This window comes from Cotesia glomerata, linkage group LG6, assembly GCF_020080835.1.
Source record: "Cotesia glomerata isolate CgM1 linkage group LG6, MPM_Cglom_v2.3, whole genome shotgun sequence".
Taxonomy (NCBI): Eukaryota; Metazoa; Arthropoda; class Insecta; order Hymenoptera; family Braconidae; genus Cotesia; species Cotesia glomerata.
The window spans coordinates 17,043,165-17,064,846 of NC_058163.1; the positions used below are offsets into that span (position 1 = coordinate 17,043,165).

Here is a 21,682-nt window from a genome sequence, read left to right on the forward strand (position 1 = left end):
TAAACAAAATAAAGAAATAAATATAATAAAAAATTTGTAATAAAAATTAAAATCGAGCATCAAATTAAAATATTAATTTTTAATATTGATTATTAAATTGAATAAATAATAAATATTTATAAAAATAAATGAATAAATCTGAAGAAAACTTTTTGATAAAAATGAAAATTGAATATTAAATTACGAAAATAATCAATATTCAAAAAATGAATAAACTTAAGTTTAAAACTATTAAATTTTTGAATTTATTATTAAATTTATTTATTTACTTTTAAAATATTAAATAATCAATAATAAATATTTAAAATTATGAATCTTATAATAGTGAGTATTAATCAAATTAAATAATAATATTTAAATTATATCAATAAATAATGCATACGGATAGTTAACCTCAATTATATTGGAGCACTTGAAAAAGTATATAAACACAATTTTTTTCACTAATATTTACGAATAGTAAATGATATTAATCAAAATATTCCATTTAATTCACTATTGAATATAATTTATCAGCACATATATAATTCGCACTTGTAGGAAATTAAAACACGAAACTCAAAACTATTTCTTAATGATGCCAAAGAAGTATAACTTCTCAAGTTGTAACCTCATGATGACGCTTGACGCTAGCTTTGAGCGTCAAACTATAGCTCCACCTAGCTGAAATAAATAAAGACATATCCAGCGTCAAATGCCAGCGTCAAATTAAAAAAATCAGCGGCGAAAAAAATGTATGAATATCGAAAGTCGATATCTCGAGATATACCTAGAAGCTAGTTCTTAACCTAATTTTTATAAAAACACATGGTAATAGTAAAATAACTTATGACAACAATAAATGTTAAACATTAATGAAATAATTACATCAAATTTAAGTGACTTATCGAAATTTCAATGGCAGATGAATATGATTATCAATTGTGGATTTATCAGTGTCAAAAAATAATTCGTCAAGCGCAAATAAAAAAAAAAATTCGACGTAAAAGGATCATATGTGCTTTATTATGCAATGAAATAGTTATCCAGAGATCTAAAAAAAAATATACACCAAAGAAATTTTGGATCCATCCTTTATTTAAATTACGACGAGAGCATGGATTTTTCGAAGCCGTCTTCCCTACTCTTTCTTCATACTCTGAAAAAATTGAAAATTATATTCGAATGACAGCTGTACAATTTGAGCAGCTCTTATATCTAGTTGGCCCGAAAATATCAAAACAAAAAGTAATAAGAGAACCTATTTCAGCTCCAGCACGATTGGCTATGACTTTACGGTAAAAATTTTTCGATATTGTAGATAACTTCATCACAATAATTAGAACAGTATTATAATAATAATTTGTTTGTAGGTTTTTAGCTACTGGTGACTGTATGTCATCAATATCGTACCAATATTTGGTTGGATTAACGACAACAGCAAATATAATCACTGAAACGTGTGAAGCTCTTTGGAGCTGTCTTAAAGAAAAAGTGTTACCATATCCTTTGAATGAGGCAGATTGGTTAAAAATTTCAATCGAATTTGAAAAGCAATGGCAATTCCCACATTGCATTGGAGCTATCGATGGGAAACATATACATATACAGGTATATTTGGTTTCACATAAAATCATTAGTTCAATATTTAAATGTTAATTAATTAAAATCATTACAATTATTATTGCAGTGTCCTGACAATGCAGGTTCTTCATACTACAACTATAAAAATAGTCATAGTATTGTATTGATGGCTATTTGTGATGCAAATTATTTGTTCACTTTCATTGATGTAGGAGCTTACGGCAGAAGAAGTGATGGTGGGATTTTTCGAGATTCAGCAATGGGTCGGAAATTTCGAAATAACGAAATGAATATACCGAAACCAGATCTGTTAACTGTCGATGGGCTACCCCAACCTTATGTTCTTGTGGGAGATGAGGCATTCCAGTTGACTAATTATTTACTTCGACCATATCCTGGTAGAAGTGGTCTTAATATGGAAAGAAGTATTTATAATTATCGTCTCAGTCGAGCTCGCAGAACTATTGAAAATTCATTTGGTATCATAGTAAGCTTATGGAGGATCCTAAAAAAACCTATTGATGCTACAGTTGAAAACACTATTAGTATAATTCAAGCGATTATATGTTTACATAATTGGCTCCGCAAGCATGACGAAGATGATATTTATATTCCACCGAATTTAGTTGATCAAGAAGGGCCCAATGGTATAATTCCAGGATCTTGGAGACATGAAGTTAATTTTTCTGCTCTCAAAGATAGACCAGTCCAAGGTAATAATTTTAGTAGTCGATCTGCAATAGCCGTTAGAGATGATTTTTGTGAATATTTCAATGCCGAAGGCGCAGTTCCCTGGCAGTATAGCCGTAATTAAAATAGTACAAAAATTGTATCATACGTTTAAAAAAAATCACGCATTCAATATATAATTGTTACCAAATCATTCATGTACGTTATATATATTGTCTTATAATCCTAAATTTGTAATTATTTTTATACTATTCAATCTTTTAATGTAAATCAATAAAACAATTTTTTTTAATTTTGACCAAATGCAAAAAAAGAAACTTTGTATTAAAGATTTATTACCATTAAGTACTTAGTATTATTTAAACTTTTATATACTTCAACATTTTTTATATAATAATACTTGTAATTATTAAAAATCTTTAATATTATAACATTTCTTAAAGTCAATTCCAGTTGGATACTTTGGGCAGTTTTTTTTTTTACTTTTTTTGTTGAATCAACTGTAAAATTTCAATAACAGTTTGCAATTGAATATCATCTGGTAGCTGTCGTAACTGATGACCGATACCGATGAGGAATCCACCAACTTGATCCAATTTTGGAGGCTCTGGTAATGTCACTGGAGTTTCGTCTTTACTTATAACATCAGCAATTCGATTTATTGCATTTATGGAATTCGTAATATCCACATTTATTGTTTCCATTTTAAATAATGTATTACTTACATCGACGAAATCTTCAAACAGTGCCATTGCATTTGCCTTCTAAAATTAATATTATTCTATATTTATTCAATATTCAAACAGACATTTATTTAACACAGAAATAAATAATTTGGCTTCTTAAACTTTGTCAAAATCGATTATTTTCGAGTTCGATTATATTATTTGTAAATTGACGCTCCACCCTCAGCATAAAAAGCTAAACCGAGTTTAGCTTTTTACGATTTGACGCTACTAAGTTTTTTCCAGGTGGCAGCACGGCCTAAATTAACCACGTGACCCAATTTGACGCTCATAACCAGCGTCAAGCGTCAGCATGAGGTTACACCTTCACGCGCGTACATAAGTACACACAACCATTTCTTTTATTTATAAATTGTTGTTGACCTTGAGTACCCACATGCACTTTTCATATATTTTAAAAATATTAAATATATATAAGATATATGAAAAAATTCGTGTGGGTACTCAAATGAAAGGTCTCGATGAGTATAAAATCATAATGAACTTATATTTACGAAAATGTTAATAATTAACGAATGATAATGTATTTTGTTAACTAATGATGTTTTTAACGATATAAGCTCATTCCGATGTTACACTCATCAAGAGCTTTTATTTGAGTACCCACATGCATTTTTGATATGTTTTTCATATATTTATATATAAATATATAAAATATATGAAAAATTGATGTCGGTACTCAAATAAAAGGTCTCGATGAGTGTAATGTCGAGATGAGCTTATATCTTTTAAAATATCATTAATTGACAAGATACAATGTCATTTCTTAATTATTAAAGTTTTTAAAGATATAAGCTCATCCCGATGTTACACTCATCGAGACCTTTCATTTGAGTACCCACATGCATTTTTCATATATTTTATATATTTCATAAATATCATATATATAAGAATATATAAAAAAATTCATGTGGGTACTCAAATGAAAGGTCTCGATGAGTATTAAATCAGAATGGGCTTATATTTACGAAAATGTTAATTATTGAGGAATGCCCATTGCATATTGTTAACTAATGATGTTTTTAACTATACAAGCTCATTCCTAAAATTTCTAAATTTAAGCCGTGTGTTCAGGACAACGTCTGTCGGGTCCGCTAGTTTAATGATAATACTGCACAAATAATTTATATGAAAAATTAAAAAAAATAAAATATATAAGTTTTGTGAATTTTATTTGCTTTCTTTTATATTTTGACAGTTAGTAAAGCAATGCTTATAAAACAATCCATGTACTATGCTTTACAAACTTCTAATAATTTAATTTCAATCTTTCTTAGCCGTCGATTGCTAATTAAAAACTAATTTTTAATACACTTAAAAAAATAAATTCTGCTAGTAGAACGAATTTAAATATTTGTGACAAATTCTGTGCATGTTATCACTCATAATCAGAGCATTTGTTAGTAAAGTTTAAAATAACATTTTTTTTTTTCAATTTATTAATTTTTTTTTCTATATACCCGCCTCGACCAGCAAAGCCTCGGCTTTGCAAGTCGGGCGGAGCCCCCTCCCACCTGGCAAAACCCTTTCCATGGGGTTGCGTACTTTCGGCTGGAGAGCAAGAAAAATAGTCTACAACCCACGACCAGAATGTTGGATGCCCTGACGTATGCGATATGATGGCCTCGGCTACGCCTCGAATTAAAAAATTCATAACTTGAATACAAGCTCGATTCTCTAGCCAAAATTTTCAGGACTTTTTAGGAACATAATAAAGCAACTTTCCTGAAAGTTTGAAGGAAATCGAAGTTCCGAGAAAAAAGTTCTAGCCATCTGAAAACTGCAATTTTTTAAAATTTGATTGGTTTTAGATTGGTTTTAGATTCTATTAAAGTATACCCCAATAGAAAACTATTAGCTGCTGGTCGATCCCTCAACTTCAAACACTGTACATATACTAGTGTTTTACAAATAGGTAAAATCTAATCAAAACAGTTCGTTAGTTAGAGGCTGTCAGCTAAGCCCTATATGAGTTAAGACCAAATACTTATTTTTTTCTTAAAAGTAGAGAGTCTACTGAGAAAAATGCCGCTGAGCAGAAGTCTTTAAGTTATATAGAAGCTAAGATACAAATATTCGAAAATCAATGAAAAATCGACTTTTTTAAAAATTCAAAAAATTCTCCAGCGGCCGGATTTTATTATATCAGGTCCAAATTCTCAGAATCGTCTCCTTTTAAGGTGTATTTTTAAGGAAAAAATTGGCATCAAAATCGCTGACCTGAGTGCGCACACTTTCGTCGAGAATTAATGGAACTGCCCAAATATATATATATATATATATATATATATATATATATATATATATATATATATATATATATATATATATTGTAACAGTGCATTTTGATATACTCGTGCTCGTGCAGAAGCCTTGCGTACCGGCCTTCATCAGTTTCATTTTCAGGCACTAAGCGGCACTGTCGCTTGTCTTAATTCTCGGAGTGGGGAGCTTGGGGCCTAGGTCGAGTCAGTTGAGCGAGTCGTTAGTCAGTCGATCTTCGAGCGTCCAACTCTTAGGATCTCCAAAGAAGCCAAGGGGCAAATTATTATCTAGACGGAGCGAATTGTACTAGCGAAAACGGGGTCGGCTCAGTTAGTGATAGTTTAGTTTAGTTAGTTTTTGGTCTGCGAGCTAACTGGTTAGCATCCTAGAAGTTGTTCAGTTGTGTGTTAATCAGGCTATGGCGAAGACCAGGCCATTAATTAATTTATTCTATTCGGGGAATTTGGTTGGAGTCCATGGGGAGCCTACCTACGGAAGACGAGTTAATTTCACGGAATCGCGACGTAAGCTACCTTAACTTCGTTTAATCAATTATTGGAGTTTTGATTGTTATTAGATTCATTGACTAAATTAATAAAATCCTATGATTGTTAATTAAGAATAAAGTCGTCACGTAGATTTAAAGGAGGAGTAGATCCGAGGGGTTCCTTGCGAGCCTTCTCCTTTATTCAATTTGATTAAATAGTTAATTGTCGAGTCATTGGAAATAAATTTGTTTATTGTTGTATCTGTGCCAATAATTTCAACAACCAAGCCTCTTTCCTCTCACTTAGTAGTAATTAGTTAAATTAATTTTATTCTGTGACCGAATCAAGTTTTGGATTACCCACTCCCTGAGTGTAAGCTGGCTTAATAACTCGGTTCCAGGAGGCCGAGTGAATTCAACATCGTTAAATTCTCTTGGTGGCGTCCAGATCATCTCTGGCGCGAAATAGTATTCGCTCCGAGGGCAACCGTGCGCAGCGCCATCCGTGGCAAAAAGAATAACTTCACTCCCAGTTTTAATGCATGTAAACACAGGGAATTTAATTAAGATAAAAATATTATTTAATTAAACAATTATTAGTAATAGGTAAAAATATCAGCTGTCAATTATAGTTTATTGATTGTAAATTAATTTAAAAAAAAAATTGGGGAAATTAAATTTTTCTAGTAGATAATCAAGCGTTTAACAGATGCGTATGCTGGTTAACCTGCATGAATTCTAAATATGAATAAAATAATAAAAATTGAATTTGAAAAAATTACACATTCCATTGACTTCAATAAACAAAAAGTTGTTAATGGAAAAAAGTTGAGTGAGGCTAATGTTGTTGATGTAGAAGAATTAAGAATCCAAAATCTACCTATAAAAATAAAATGTAAAGTTTTTCGACAGACTAATGTTACAGAACCTCCATACCAAGTTGAGTTGAAAGTAAGTAGACTTATTATATTTTAAAATGCCAGTTTAAGAACACGTTAATTACAATATGATTTTTTCAGCTAAATGCAGATAGACACGTTATACAGAGAGCTTGCACGTGCGTATCTCAAGCATGTGGGAAATGTAAACATATTTATGCACTAATTTACTTCATAAACGAAGAGACTGGTGATTCGAAGACATCTGAAGAACAAAGTTGGGGTAAACCATCAACAAGTCAACTAGCTAAAGAAATTTTTGCAAAAGCATTGTTAATCACTGATGAATTTATTTTGAAAAAGAGTTATGGGCCTCTTTACGAAGTTCAGTCTTCAGAATTAGAAGAAATTAATTGTTCATTTCGATATGTCTTGAAATATGAGAAAAATTTCGCGATGATAACATCTGCCAGAATGTTTACTGAAGATTTATGTGATGATGCCATAGATTATGTGCAAAAAACTATTGTTCAAAAAGTAATAATTAATTTACTACAAAAATCAAAGCAAGTAGAGCTTTATTCATGCAATATTATTTGTAGAGATGTTAAACTTTATGATTATTACAATCTTTATGTGAAGTTATATAATTACCAAATATTGAATTTATGTTTAAGTACTGTAAAGCAGAGTGAATCACAAGAGTGGTTTTCTACGAGAAAAAATAGAATCAGTGCTTCTCAAAAAACACACTCGATCAAAACGAACAAAAAAAAAGACAGCGAACCTTTGGCTGATAATTTAGTTAATAGTTCAAAACCGACGACAAAGGCAATGGAGTATGGTGTAAAAAATGAAAAAAAGGCTGTTGAAGCATATACAAAACAATTCGATGTCAATGTAGTATCCATTGGCTTATTTGTAAAACCACTTCAATCATGGCTGTGTGCCAGTGTTGATGGCATAGTCGTTAAGAATGGTGAAGTAATTAAAGTTTTGGAGATTAAGTGTCCTGCCACGTGTTCATCTAAACCGATATTTGATGAAAAAGCGAATAAATTTAACGTAAAATATTTAGAATTCCAAGGAAATGAAGCTAGTCTGAAAAAAAGCCACATTTATTATACTCAGTGTCAAGTCCAAATGTATGTCGTTAGTTTAGATTTATGTGATTTATTTATTTGGTCACCAAAGGGACGTTATGTAGTTACTTTGAAAAGAGATGAACAATTTTTAACTAGTCTTATTCCAAAGCTAAAGCTTTTTTATTTTCATTACTATTTGAAAGTCCTAGTCAATAGACAAAAAGAAAACATCGTTTAAATAATTTATAATACTTTATATTTTTATTAATTATTTACTTAAGTTAATAATGTGTGCCTTACTTGTCATTATAAAATGTTATAACAAATTATTCGTTAAACCTCAACTTGATATTAAAATTAAACAAATTTTATAAATTTTTCGTAATAATTGTACTGATTAAATTATCTTTGCTTTCCTTAGTTTCATTGACTTTAATTATAGGTGGTTGTAAGTTAACTAAAACGCAGCACATGAACACTATAGCATCACTATAAGGTAGCAAATCGATTGTAAATTTATCTACGATTTTGTACGTGCGAATCCTTTGCATAACTCTTTCAATATGAATTCTCACACTTGCAACTTGATATGTTTCTTCTACCTGTTCTGCTGTAAATGTTTTATTGTATAAAAAAGGTGGCATAACCATTAATATTCCTTTCCCGTCTTCATCAAGGACAGTTTTAATTTGGGGGAACCCTTTATCAGCGAGTACCAAGTCACCAGGTTCGAGCAAGTCCAAAAAACCACAAGTACTTGTTATTTGTGAATCCGTAGATTTACCACCATAACAGCGTGAAATAAAAGATATATATCCAGACGGAGTACAACCGACTAGAACTTTCAAGCGGAATCCTTTTTTGTATCGAGAATAGAACTGGACTCGGTGTTTAATTTTTGATGGCTGTTCAACATGGAACTCCGTACAATCAATGATTACACGGCAATTTTTGTACGAGTCCTTGAAAACGTCGGGCATCATTGCACGAATTGTCTCCTTAGATGGCCACGAAACAAAATTTCTGCATGAACCAGCTAAATATACCAGAGTGTCGGTGAAAATAGTTGATATTGTAGTTCGATGCAGTCTGAATAAAGCACCTAATGCTGTGAATGTTAAACCAGTTCTCATTTTCACTAAAAAAATGAAAAGACGATCTTCCATTGATACTTTCTGTCGATTATCAAATTTTGTTCTTAATAACATGTTCAATAAAAGTTTGAATGTTTCAAGGCTAACTCCACATAGATCACGTACTTCATCAACCGTATCTTTCACTGACGAATAGCCATGAAATCCTGTTTTACATGCTTCAGAGGGTTTAAAAGTGTCACTTATAATTGGACTAGGATTTATTTTGTTTTTTCGTGGTATGTATATTTGTGTTTCAGCATCACAAACATTTGAACTTCGATGATTAATACAAATAAAAATGGTATTGCTTTTGTAAAAATTTCCGGTGTCATCATCATCATCAGATAAAAAATTTACGCCGGTTTCTGCATCACAAGTTGTTTGGTTAACAGGAGTAGAATTTTCATCTTGGAGATTTTCATCTTGGAAATTTAAATTTTTTAATAACTGTCGAGCCTTTGATGCTTTTGATTCTTTAATATTTGAATTACAGATACTTGAATTTATCGTACTCCTTTTTATACGTCTTTGGAACCTAACAAAAAATTTTTTAAATAATTATTGTGCATATGAATTATTAACTGTTTAAATAAAATTAGTTACCGATTAACTGAAGACGTAGCTTTTTGCATTGTTTTTTTTGAGCAATCAAATACAGTAGGAATGTAACTTGGACTTTCTGGATGATCTGACTTTTTACATCCAGCAAAATGATAACTACAAATTCTACTCCGTTTTTGTGGAGTCCAAGGTGATCCGTCCGCTCTAAAATTTTTCAATTAAATTAATATAAACATTAATATTTATGGTTATTAAATTTTTTTACCTGATATCATTGAAATTAATTTTATAAATATTATTTTCAGGTTTTGTACTTACTCAAATTTTTTCACTGCTTTCAACCACAATTGACGCTTTTCAACTTTATGCGGATAGTTTGGGTTATTTGAGGGAAAACTATAAAATTCATATTTACAATTCCTTGTAGTATTGCTACAATTTTTTACACAGCACTTCAAAAGTTTTTTTGGACTTGATGAACCCATACTTTACTATGACACTTTTATGAGTTGAAAATAATTAATTAAACAACTGTTTATTTCATTAAAATATACGTAAATACATGCGGACATATGTTTACTAATGACGTAAACTGGGTATGAAGTTCTCAAAAGCGTTACCTATGGCGCTGGGGTAGTTGCCCTCGGAGCGAATACCTTGGTTAGGGGGTCACAAAACCTGCCAAGGTATCACTGTTTTAATATATATATATATATATATATATATATATATATATATATATATATATATATATATATATATATATATATATATATATATATATATATATATATATATACTAGCTGACCCGGCAAACGTTGTTTTGCCATATAAATAATTTCCTAGTAATTTCTAGTGTAGACAAAAAATAGCTTACTTATTGTAAGTATGTATCCGAACAAAAACAGTTTCACTGTAAAAAAATCGCGCCAAGTCCACGTTCATAAGACTATTAACAGGCGAGACCATCTTTTTCTCGCTTTGCTCTCACGGAGTTCAACGGAACTATCTCTGTCGCACTCCCAACAGCAGAGCAATTGCAGTTTCGATTGGTTTCACGAAACGAATGAAATTTTTGAAAAAAACGCTTTGTGGTGAAATAGTTTATTAAATTATCTATTATCTCTAAAAACGTTTTTTCAAAATTTCCATTCGTTTCGCTAAGCCGATTGAAACTGCAATCACTGGTCTCGGCTGTTAAGAAAAAAAAATTTGTTTTTTTCTTTACAAAAATATATAAAATAAAAAAATTAAAAAATCCAAGTAACCGATATGATTGTTTATGATTTTCGGAAATTAAAAAAAATTGTGTTATAAATTTAAAAATTTAAAAAAAAATTTGGAACGTATTTAGTGTGCGCGGTTGCAAAATATTTTACTTTTAATAAAATTCGTAAAATCTATTTACTAGGACTTTAAAAAAATTGAAATACACAATGACGCACACCAAGTACGTTCCAAAATTTTTTTCTTAATTTTTAAATTTATAACACAATTTTTTTTAATTTCCGAAAATCATAAACAATCATATCGGTTACTTGGATTTTTTAATTTTTTTATTTTATATATTTTTGTAAAGAAAAAAACAAATTTTTTTTTCTTAACAGCCGAGACCAGTGATTGCAGTTTCAATCGGCTTAGCGAAACGAATGGAAATTTTGAAAAAACGTTTTTAGAGATAATAGATAATTTAATAAACTATTTCACCACAAAGCGTTTTTTTCAAAAATTTCATTCGTTTCGTGAAACCAATCGAAACTGCAATTGCTCTGCTGTTGGGAGTGCGACAGAGATAGTTCCGTTGAACTCCGTGAGAGCAAAGCGAGAAAAAGATGGTCTCGCCTGTTAATAGTCTTATGAACGTGGACTTGGCGCGATTTTTTTACAGTGAAACTGTTTTTGTTCGGATTTTAGTATTTTTTGTAATTATAATAAAAATTTACAATTGTTACCAACTTAAATCTCGCGTTGGCTGCATTTTTTTATAGCAAACTATCCCCTTGAAACTACAGTTTATGTAAAAATAATTCCAGCGCACCCTGGCGGGTGTAGATGTAAGCTGTGAAATATCTTTTTTTAACTGTAGTTTCCCATCTAATGAAGGATTACTATGCATTCTCGAATTATTTAGTCTGTGGCAGATCACTTTGCTCATCGAAAAAAAGTCAGGATCGAAATTTTTGCGTTGCTATAGTTTGTGCGGATTAAATTTAATAATTTCAAGTAGATTAATTGTTATAAGTGAATATAATTAATTAATAACAGTCAAATAACGTATTAATTACTGTTATAATATACAATAGGCCTTTTAAGAGCATGCTCAGCGCAAGCGTGTCCGCCATGTTAAAAACGCGGCAATATGAAAGTTTCGGGCACTTTTTATAAAAATGGCTTGGCAACAAGCATTATCACCTTTAATATCAGTGCAATTAAATGAAAAATTAATTGACGGAGCTTCATTAGTGCATCCTACCGTAGAAGCCCACAACTGTGTTCAGTTACGACGATGGTTGAAGTGCCATGGTCGTCCTCAAGGAGGAAATAAAACCGAACTAGTTGAGAGGAAAAATATTAATTACAGCTTCTAAAATAAAATATCTGAGCTCGGAAAAAAGCAATGAGCAAATTTTTAATTGGATTAAATACCACCTGTGGATTGATGAAAATTTTGACAATTTAGCTTTAAAATATGGTCGTGATAATGAAGAAGTTGCAAGAAGAAAATATATAGATTTTACATCTCGGAAGTTTGGATTTAAAATTTTTGATTGTGGATTGTGGATTAATCCAAAATTTCCTGGGATAGGAGCTTCTCCTGATGGGCTTGTTGAAGATGTACGAAATAAAACATTTGGATTGCTTGAAATCAAATGTCCAAAAATTTTAGAACACGTTGGGCCAACAGATTTACATGTATTAACACCTCAGCAAAGAAATTCATTTTGTTGTATCTTGCTTAAACCTAGATGTATAATATTGAAGCGTAATCATCAATATTACTATCAAATTCAGACGCAGATGGCAATTACTGGAAGACAGTGGTGTGACTTTGTTGTGTGGACAGCGAAAGGTTATCACATCGAAAGAATTAAATACGATGCGAATTTCATTGAACCAATATTAAATCGTATAAGTATTTTTCATCAAAACATTTTGGCGCCTGAGTATTTTGAAATGCGTATTCCTCGTGATTTAGCGCCATTTGATCTATCTAAAAATTGAAACCAAAGAAATAAGAAATTAATATATATATGTTACAATTTAGTCTATGTTACAATTGTACTTCCTCGTTTATTGTTGTTTTAATTATTTAAATTAATTTATAAAATTAATTTATTAAAATTATTTCGTGCTTAAAATTTTATGCAATATTACATAGAATAATATAACGGTTGAAAAAAAATGTAAATTTTATCATATAAAAGTATATGTTTTATAATTATAACTATTGAGTGTATATTATTTACAATTTCAATTGGTATAAGAGTTACAGTTTTAATTTTATAGTAAATTACAATTCAAAAACTATTTTCGCGACTTGCCGGGCAACAATTTTTAATAAACCAAACTTATTTATTATAAAAAATATCTTTTTTGACGTAAACTGCAATTTTCCAGGCCGGTTATTTAATCTATAATAATCGGTGGCTGGAAATTTACTAAGCATGCACACACGAAAAGAATTTGGGACATGGATGAACGTAAACTTAAAGGTAGAACTTTCTGAAGTAGTCGAAATTGTTTAATTCTTCCAATAACATGTTCTATGTATATACGTTGTTTGGTAATCCGCTTTGTTTCCATTTCCTCTTGAGGTGATAAACATTTTCTTCCATTTAAAAATGGTGGTATATTTAAATGCGCTCGCTTCGATTCAACAATGTCATGAACGGTAAATCCTCTATCAGCCAACACTAAATCATCAGGCTCTAAAAAGTCTGAAATATTTGATTTGATAAAAATTTCACGGTCTGAAATACTACCTTCGTATACATCGGATACAAAACATACACCTCCATTTGGAGTACATCCAATTAGTGCTTTATAAGTTGTTCGAGCTTTATAAGAAGAGTATAGATTTCCTTGATGTTCGAAGTTTGACGGCGACTGACATTGGAATTCTGTACAATCAACAATAACTCGTATATTTTTCAAGGATTTAAAAGTTTTTGGTAAAGTTTCTGCAAGCTTTTTCTTTGAAGGGAACATGAATGGCTTCAAATTGTATGTAAATTCATCATATAAATGTTGTATCCAAGATTTTATGGTTTTAGAAACTAAAGTGGTTGAAATATCAAATCTGAAAGCTAAGTCTTCAACTAGTGTGCCCACACGTAATCGGATAAGCACTAAAATTAATTCCTGTATTGATGTTAATTTTTTAATACAATTATTGCTCTTCTTTTCTTGACCTATTTTATCTGTTACACTTTTACAATCCGGATTTACAAAATTATGTAAAATAACTATTTCATCATACTCCAAGCTCGTGTAAAATTTACATTTTTTACTGTTGTTTTTTAAAGATTCTTCGAAATTATCCATCACTGAAACTTGACGTAAAGTAACTTGAGTCCTTTTACTAGTGAACTTTTTAATATCAGTTTGAACACCTTGACTGCATGTAGCGGATGGAGTAATTTCATCTTGTAGATAAGTCTCTGCAGTTGAAATCTCAACAATTTGGCTGGTAACACTTGATCTGAGTATATCATTGTTTCCATTATCTGAGTTTGGATCCAATATTGGAGTTATACTTGGACTTGAAACTGTTGTTGTTTCATCATTTTTTCCTTCATCAATACCCATATTACGGATATCTCCATCTTCATATTCCATTTTTTCTGCAGATTGGTTTGAAACGTCTATAACTTTATTCATACTCTATAAAAATTCAATTTTTAAATTAAATTTGGAACATCCGAAAAATTTTTTCTAAACACTACAATATTCTATCATGAAAGTTAAAAATTTTTTTTTATATGAACTTACGTCTTTTGATTCCTTATATTTTTCAGCCAGCGAGGTTCTTGTGACTTTTACCTAGGACAAATTTTATTATTTGAGGTTATGGTGCGAGATATTTTATTTATAAATAATTGAATGTACATATTACCTTATCACTATTTTTTTTTTTTACACAACTGACGGGGTCTGGATATTCGGTTGTTGGACCAGATTCTCCTTCAAAATGAAGTGAACAAATATATGTGTCTTTATTTACATTGTCAATTTCTTGAAATCGACCATCACCTCGTCCACACCGCTTTACCCACAAATCACATTTAGCACATTTGTGACAAATTTTTAAGTGCTTTTGCTTACTTATTTTAATGAGTTTCCGTCGATATTCTAAACAAGGTTTTGGAAAACTAATGAAATAATATAAATTCTCCTGAAAGGATTTACTACGCGTATCACTGCGGCATACTTCATAACAACAACGTTTTTTTGCCCCTTTTCTTATAGGTAACATTATATATTTTAATTAAAATACTTGTAATATAATTTTATCACGTATGCACAATAATTTGAATTGAACTGTTTATAAAAAATTGTTTATTATTACTTGTTTTATTGCTAATTTTTTTATAAACATATGCTCTACTCATACATTTGTAAATAAAGTGCCCGAAAAACATGGCGGAAGTTGAGGCATGCGCACAAAAAATTTTCAACTATTACAAGGGCTATTTAGGAATAAAAAGTACCGTAGAATTAAATAAAATTTTGCAACCTCAAAATACCGTTCTGCTTACAGTAAACACAGTCGGTAGTCTGGCGCTCCGTTTACAGCAGATTTGAACGGAACTTGGCGCCAGATTCTACCGAATCTGTGGATGTATGTTAGAATGTATATATTGTATGTATGTAAGAATGTGGTATATGCGTGAAATAAGCATGGAGCGCTGTGAACGATGAGGGAATATAAAAATAACAAAAGGCAAACATTATTTTTAAGTTATTATAATTTATTCCTTAAAATTATATATCATTAATTAAACAATTACGACAGTAACACTATTAAACAATATCAATCTCTTAATGCTATAGCGTGAACAATATTTTTTGTTAGTCCATCTTTAGCTAACACAAACAAACTGGATGGTTTACCCACTCGAGAGCATGCCACGTATAATTGTCCGTGTGAAAAACATGGTGTTCTCAATTCTAATCCACAAACAGACATCGTTTGACCTTGGGATTTGTTGATAGTCATTGCAAATGCCAATCTAATCGGAAACTGAATACGTTTGAATTGAATTGGCACATCTGTAGGTATAATAGGAATCCGTCGTATGAGTATATTTTCACCTGTGAACTTGCCATTTAAAATCCTGGCTTCGATCACGTTTTTCATTAATTTTTAAATGACTAATCGCGTACCGTTGCACAGCCGGGGCGGGTTCAAATTACGAAGCAAGATAATTGGAGATCCAACCTTTAATTGTAAATTATGCGGTGGCATGCCTGGCAAATCCAGTGAGTTCAAAAACTCTGTGGGAAAATTTACTGCTTCGCTGTCGTCGCAAACTGTATCAATAGATTTATATGATACCAAGTTCCCTGGCAACAACATTTGTATCTTCAGATTTAAATTGTCAACGTCTACATTGTTTGCCGCTAAAATCGCTCTTTCTGCAAGCCACTCATGATTTATGTACTGTGTGTGTACATCGGGAAATATTTGCTCAATGAGAGTATCTTGCGAATCAGCGATTGTGCAGAAATCGGTCGGTAATTTTACGTATCCAGTTTCATCTATAGCAACTTTTCCATCACCGATATCTAAGAGTTGTTTTGAAAATGTTTCAGCGGATGGATCTTGAAGCATTTGAACGCGCATATTTATTTTTAGCTGTAATTTTTCAACATTACGCCACAATAGAGATGATTTTATGCAAGCGTTGATCTCATCAGCGTATGTTAAACGTGGAATGACTGGAAGTGTTTGTCTGAAATCACCTGAAAGGACCAACAGAGTTCCGCCAAATAGTTTGTCACTGTTTTTAATATCTTTCAATGTCCTGTTCAACGCCTCAAGTGAATGTTTGTGTGCCATAGTACATTCATCCCAAATAATAATTTTACACCGTTTCAGCACAGTGGCCATGGACGATTGTTTCTTAATGTTGCATACTGCGTCAGGGTTATTCTGAATATTTAGTGGCAGCTTAAATACTGAATGAGCTGTTCTACCTCCATCCAATAAAGTTGCTGCAATGCCCGATGATGCAACGGCCAATGCGATGCCATTATTTGATCGTATTTCAGCAAGAATTAGCGAAATAACGAATGTTTTGCCAGTTCCACCCGGTGCATCCAAAAAGAAGAACCCACCTTGTCCAGCTGAAACTGCGAGCATAATGCGATCATAAATGGTTCTTTGTTCCTCATTCATTAGTGGGACATTGCGGGCAACAATCGCTGCCATTTCTACAGTACTGTACTGCAGTTCACGATTAATTTCAGTATTCATTAAATCAGATGCAGTTCGATTTGGCGAATTCATACCGAAATTACTAAGTGGTAAGTTGGCAATGACAATGCAAAGATCCTCAATAGCAATCAATGCTTCATTGTACATTTCGTCGCTAAATGTTATGGTTAGATCGTGGCACCGTATACGATGTTGATGCAATATATCATCAGTCATTGAATCTTTGTGATTTTCCCATAATATCTGTGCTCGGGCTGGGAAACATGTAGTCAACACTATAGCGAATAGTAGACGAATTTGTATTGCTGTACAGTTCAATGCAGCTTCAGCAAGCATGCATTCCCACTGGTTGTCGTCTTCCAGCAAGCCGAGTGCAAGGCATGCATCTTTATACGTTGGATATTGTTGCCCATTCACTTTACGTATATCTTGAAATGACAATGGACTAGTAACATTAACCAACAACAGTCGAAGATAAAAGCACTCCGTGTGTCTTGGATTGACTGTAAATAATCGCCCCAAGGCGTTTGATTTAAATAAATTGAGACATGCAGCAACTGATGAGCCTTGCTTGCGGGGCATCCATGTTTTTGTTTGAGTCCATGTGAAATAGCGTGGTACTTGTGAATAGAGTAATGTTCGTGCAAAGGCACCAAAATCATCCACACGATTACACAATTCAAAAAATTCAGTGAGTTTAGTTTTTGGTGGATTTATTGCACGATCAATCGCTGTCTCGTTCGTAAAAAATACACGCTGACCGTTTTCAAGATGGATGGCTAACTGAACAACTGCTGGATCCCGTTCATGAATTGGAAAACCGAAGATACGCCAAGCAGCTTCATTGGAGCTGATGTACCGACCAATTTGGTAGAGCGTTATTTCATCGTTTTTATTCATTGGAGGAGCATTCACATTAGTATTTTTCACTCTAAACACAGCCATATCACTGCCTTTATGGACATACTTGCAAATGTATTTGATGCTCTTCACAGAACTGCAGAACTCAACATTAATATGAGCATTATATGTCTTGCTCAGCAGAGGCGAATATGGCACCACCCAACGATTGTCAATATCAATGTCTGTGTTGATGATATTTTTAATAAATGATTGTCCGCCATTTTCAGGATTTCTTCGACGATATATTGGGTATCCGTCGACATTTGTGACCGTATCATTGGTAAAATCTTTAGGGAAATTTTTAGTACATTTTCCATCAGCCATGCAAGGCGATGAACTATTAAGAGTACCACATGGACCATGAATCATGTTTGTTGTAACAATATCAAACAGCAGTTGGTCAGTGGATGGATCTGGAATTTCCGCAGAAATGATACTATCGATTTCTTCAGGACGGATTTTGTCGATGAACCAAACCAAAATGTGTGCATGAGGTAATCCTCGCTTTTGCCACTCAACCGAATACATCCAGCAACGTGTGGGACCAAATACATGTGATTTAGTAATGAAACTTATTAAAGACTTCAACTTTTGTCTGAACACACGTGCTGTAATGTCATGGCGATGTATTGCATTTTGGCCAGGCAGTAGCAAAGATGTAATCTCTGGCCATTTTGGATTACATGTGAACGTGATAAATAAACATGGTCGTCCATATTCACGCACGAAAGTCAGAGCATCCTGTATATATTCTTGCATATGACGTGGACTGCCTACGTACGATGATGGTAAAATGACATGGTTACCAATTTCGGCGACGTCGGCGTTGTTGTTGATAGCGTCTCGCAAATGAATGTACTCTTCCGCGCGCAGCTTTTGTTGATTATATCGTAAGTATCGTAGTCGTTCGCTCTCAATCTTCGCGTACATGTCGACCATGAATTGTTGACAAAGCTCACGACATCGTAAAATGACGTTGTCCAGGCCACGTCTAATCATTAATCGGTACGCATAATAATCCTTTGAGCTAACGTTCTTGTTTGTTTCAGCTCCTGTAATATTTGTTCATAAAAATTAATTTAAATTTATTACGTTCAATAATTTAATTGTTTTGTTAAATGATTAATGATCAAATTAATAATCAATAAAGTACCTGATACGGGATCTCGTTGTTTTATGTTTATGCAATATCCGTCTTGTCCCTTCCAGAATATTAGCGGATATTGGAGAGCGTCATATGAACGATGTGTATCAGCAATGAACTGAAGATTATTATTTCTTCTACGAATCACAATTTCTCGTGCAGCTGTACAATCGCCAACCATGATTCCAGCAACATCATCAACAACGGGTGCATTGAATCTACGAATATGCTCTCCAGCTGGTGTTTTATCAGGATTAATGACGATAGCGTGATTATCGCTTTGTAATTGGTGCATATGTGATTTGAATATTTTCAACAACTCGTTGTGCTCGTTCAAAAGAGCATCTAGCTCGCTGACGATGCGCCTGGCATAAAGTGAATCAAGGTTATTATAATCACAACGTGCATTCACGTGATTGGCAAGTGCGCTTCCGGAATCCTCGCCGCCCATAAAGTAGATTTGTAAGAATTTATGTGGTTCGTTTGGCATTGGCAGCAGTGAGCCCATTTTATGATAAACTTGGCCTCTGATTTTGAATGTAAATAGAATTAATGAAATTATTTAATGATGAAAAATGTTAAAAGTATAATTAGGGCCAGGATTTTTGCCGCAGTTTTGAAATGATTAGTTTTAATTTATGAAATTATAACAAAAATATAAGTTTTATGGAAAAATTTTTCAAACAAAAGTAAAAAATTAAATTTTATGAAAACATTGTCTCTTATAATTTTTTCATACAACCAATATTTCCATTGACATTTCAAAATAAAGATTCATAATGATTGATTTTTTGGAAACTATGAAAATCTTAATTGTTCAATTACATTTTTTTAATAAAATTAAATTAAAATTACATTTTTATAAGATCAACAACATTTTCGATATAAATAAAAAAAAGTATACTTACAACACAAAATCCGTTGTTATTGGAAGCTCGTGTCACGTGTTGAGTACTTTTGAGGTTATAAAATCACTTGATTAACTAATCGTGCAAAATACACTCAAAATTGATAATTTGATTATTATTGATAAAATAGGAATGATTAAAAGTTAATATGAGAGTTACACTGAGATAGCAAAATAATAATTGTCAACGTTACTACTACACTTGATGCATAAACAATAATGATGGCCGACAACTGTGTAGGGAGTGAGAAAGAAAGGAGACCGGCTTCGTTTTCATCCCTACTCCGTGCTGTTTACTGGGTCAGAAGTGACACCTGTAGACATCTGGCGGGGATAACTAATTAAATGACGATTGATCAGTTTTCGACCGGAGAGGAAAAATGATTAAATTACTAAAATGGCTATTAAAAATAAGGGTTGATCGTAGAAGGGTGAAAATTGAGGATTGTATGTATTTTTGTATGTTGTATCATAAAAAAATAGAAATTAAAAATTTTGTCTAAAAAATAAAAAAAAAATTTAGGGGTGGACTACCCCTAACATTTAGGGGGATGAAAAATAGATGTTGGCCGATTCTCATAGATACCGGATAAGCACAAAAAATTTCATCAAAATCGGTCAAGCCGTTTCGGAGGAGTATGGCAACGAAAACTGTGACACGAGAATTTTATATATTAGATATATATTAGATATATATATATATTAGACTGGGCCAAAAAAATTAACTATTTTTTTTTTTTTTTTGTATATCGAAAATATTATTTGGGATGACAAAAAAAAAATGTTGTGAGAATTTGAGCCCTTAATATTTATATTAAGAGGTCTATCATCGCAACTTAATTTTTTTTTCCGGAACGGGTTTTTGTCTCATAACTCCTAAACCATCGAGGTAAATGAAATAAACTTAGATGTTTTTGAAGCAAATTTAATTGTCTACAAAAAGACTGATTGAAATTTTTCGTCAGATGAACCGTTTTCTTATAAACACGCCTTGAAAATTGATAAGATTTCAGAATTTTATTGTTTAACTTTGGAATTTTGTAATTCACTTAAAAATTAGTATCCGGAAAAAATTCAATAGAGATTCTTGAAGGGAATTTAATTTCCTACAAAAAATGTCTCTTAACATTTTTAGCTAAATTCACTCCTTTGAAAGTTATTCAAAGTTAAAGTTGATGTCAAAATAAAATTCTGGTTTTTTTTGGTGTAAATTTAATTTTTTTGAGCCCATTGAAAATTTTGATCTTTTTATAGATAATAATTTTTTTTTTATCAACAGAATTATGAAAAATTTGAAAAAATCATAATATATTTTTATTTATTGGCATTGAAAAGCTATTTTCTGCAGAAAATTGCATTTTCACTGTGTTTTGATAGTTTAAAAAATAACAATCATGTTGTTTTCTCATTGAAAATTATTTACTTTTTATTTAATACAAATTTATCTACGAGAATCCGCTTTGATTAACAACCTCCCCTTACTCCCCTTGTTTCATTTTTCGACATCAATCCACAGTACTACTTCTCATGAGATTACTCTCTCATTTTCTCAATAATTGCGTCGCTTAATACAAAGCCAACCGATTGAACATAACCTCAAAACAATATTATTAATTATTAGTATCGTATTATATAGCGCCACGATGTTTTTATTCATCTATCACCATTTCTAAAAAAAAAGACCCCTAGTTCGACCTTCACTTTCGGTATTTCTTACATTCCATTGTTCTACAAATAGAGAGGTTATGTTTTTTAGATAACTGTAGCATCTTTCTTCATTGTTAATTGTGGATCGAGCGTCGCTTTTAATCTCAGTATTCGTGTTGTGAGTTGTGTGTCTAATTTCTAGTGTTGTTACAATTTTTATTACAACCTG

At 31.9% G+C, this 21,682-nt stretch overlaps 5 protein-coding genes and 1 long non-coding RNA gene across 6 annotated transcripts in view; 2 read left to right on the top strand and 4 right to left on the bottom strand.

Annotated features, from left to right (window-relative positions):
- LOC123267761 overlaps positions 1-21,682 on the top strand; it is a gene marked incomplete in the record, with an annotated part of 391,343 nt that overhangs the window by 297,078 nt on the left and 72,583 nt on the right.
- On the bottom strand, positions 653-3,295 carry LOC123267786. The gene is made up of 3 exons (XR_006510126.1): positions 2,979-3,295; positions 868-1,138; positions 653-788 (listed from the first exon to the last, which is right to left on the bottom strand). It is a non-coding gene; the product is annotated as an uncharacterized LOC123267786 (long non-coding RNA).
- On the top strand, positions 898-2,570 carry LOC123267762 (putative nuclease HARBI1). Its single transcript, XM_044732598.1, has 3 exons — positions 898-1,277; positions 1,353-1,590; positions 1,670-2,570. Exons 1-3 carry the CDS (start codon positions 898-900, stop codon positions 2,375-2,377), a joined length of 1,326 nt encoding a protein of 441 aa, XP_044588533.1. The 3' UTR covers positions 2,378-2,570.
- LOC123268020 lies at positions 7,873-11,753 on the bottom strand. The gene is made up of 6 exons (XM_044732899.1): positions 11,710-11,753; positions 9,730-9,807; positions 9,454-9,615; positions 9,208-9,385; positions 8,109-8,889; positions 7,873-7,919 (listed from the first exon to the last, which is right to left on the bottom strand). Exons 1-6 carry the CDS (start codon positions 11,751-11,753, stop codon positions 7,873-7,875), a joined length of 1,290 nt encoding a protein of 429 aa, XP_044588834.1.
- LOC123267764 lies at positions 12,868-14,836 on the bottom strand. Its single transcript, XM_044732601.1, has 3 exons — positions 14,528-14,836; positions 14,404-14,454; positions 12,868-14,295 (listed from the first exon to the last, which is right to left on the bottom strand). Exon 3 carries the CDS (start codon positions 14,290-14,292, stop codon positions 13,039-13,041), a length of 1,254 nt encoding a protein of 417 aa, XP_044588536.1. The 5' UTR covers positions 14,293-14,295; positions 14,404-14,454; positions 14,528-14,836; the 3' UTR covers positions 12,868-13,038.
- Positions 16,339-19,433, bottom strand: LOC123268021. The gene is made up of 3 exons (XM_044732900.1): positions 18,909-19,433; positions 16,595-18,807; positions 16,339-16,377 (listed from the first exon to the last, which is right to left on the bottom strand). The coding sequence occupies exons 1-3, from the start codon at positions 19,405-19,407 to the stop codon at positions 16,339-16,341; spliced, it is 2,751 nt and encodes a 916-aa protein (XP_044588835.1). The 5' UTR covers positions 19,408-19,433.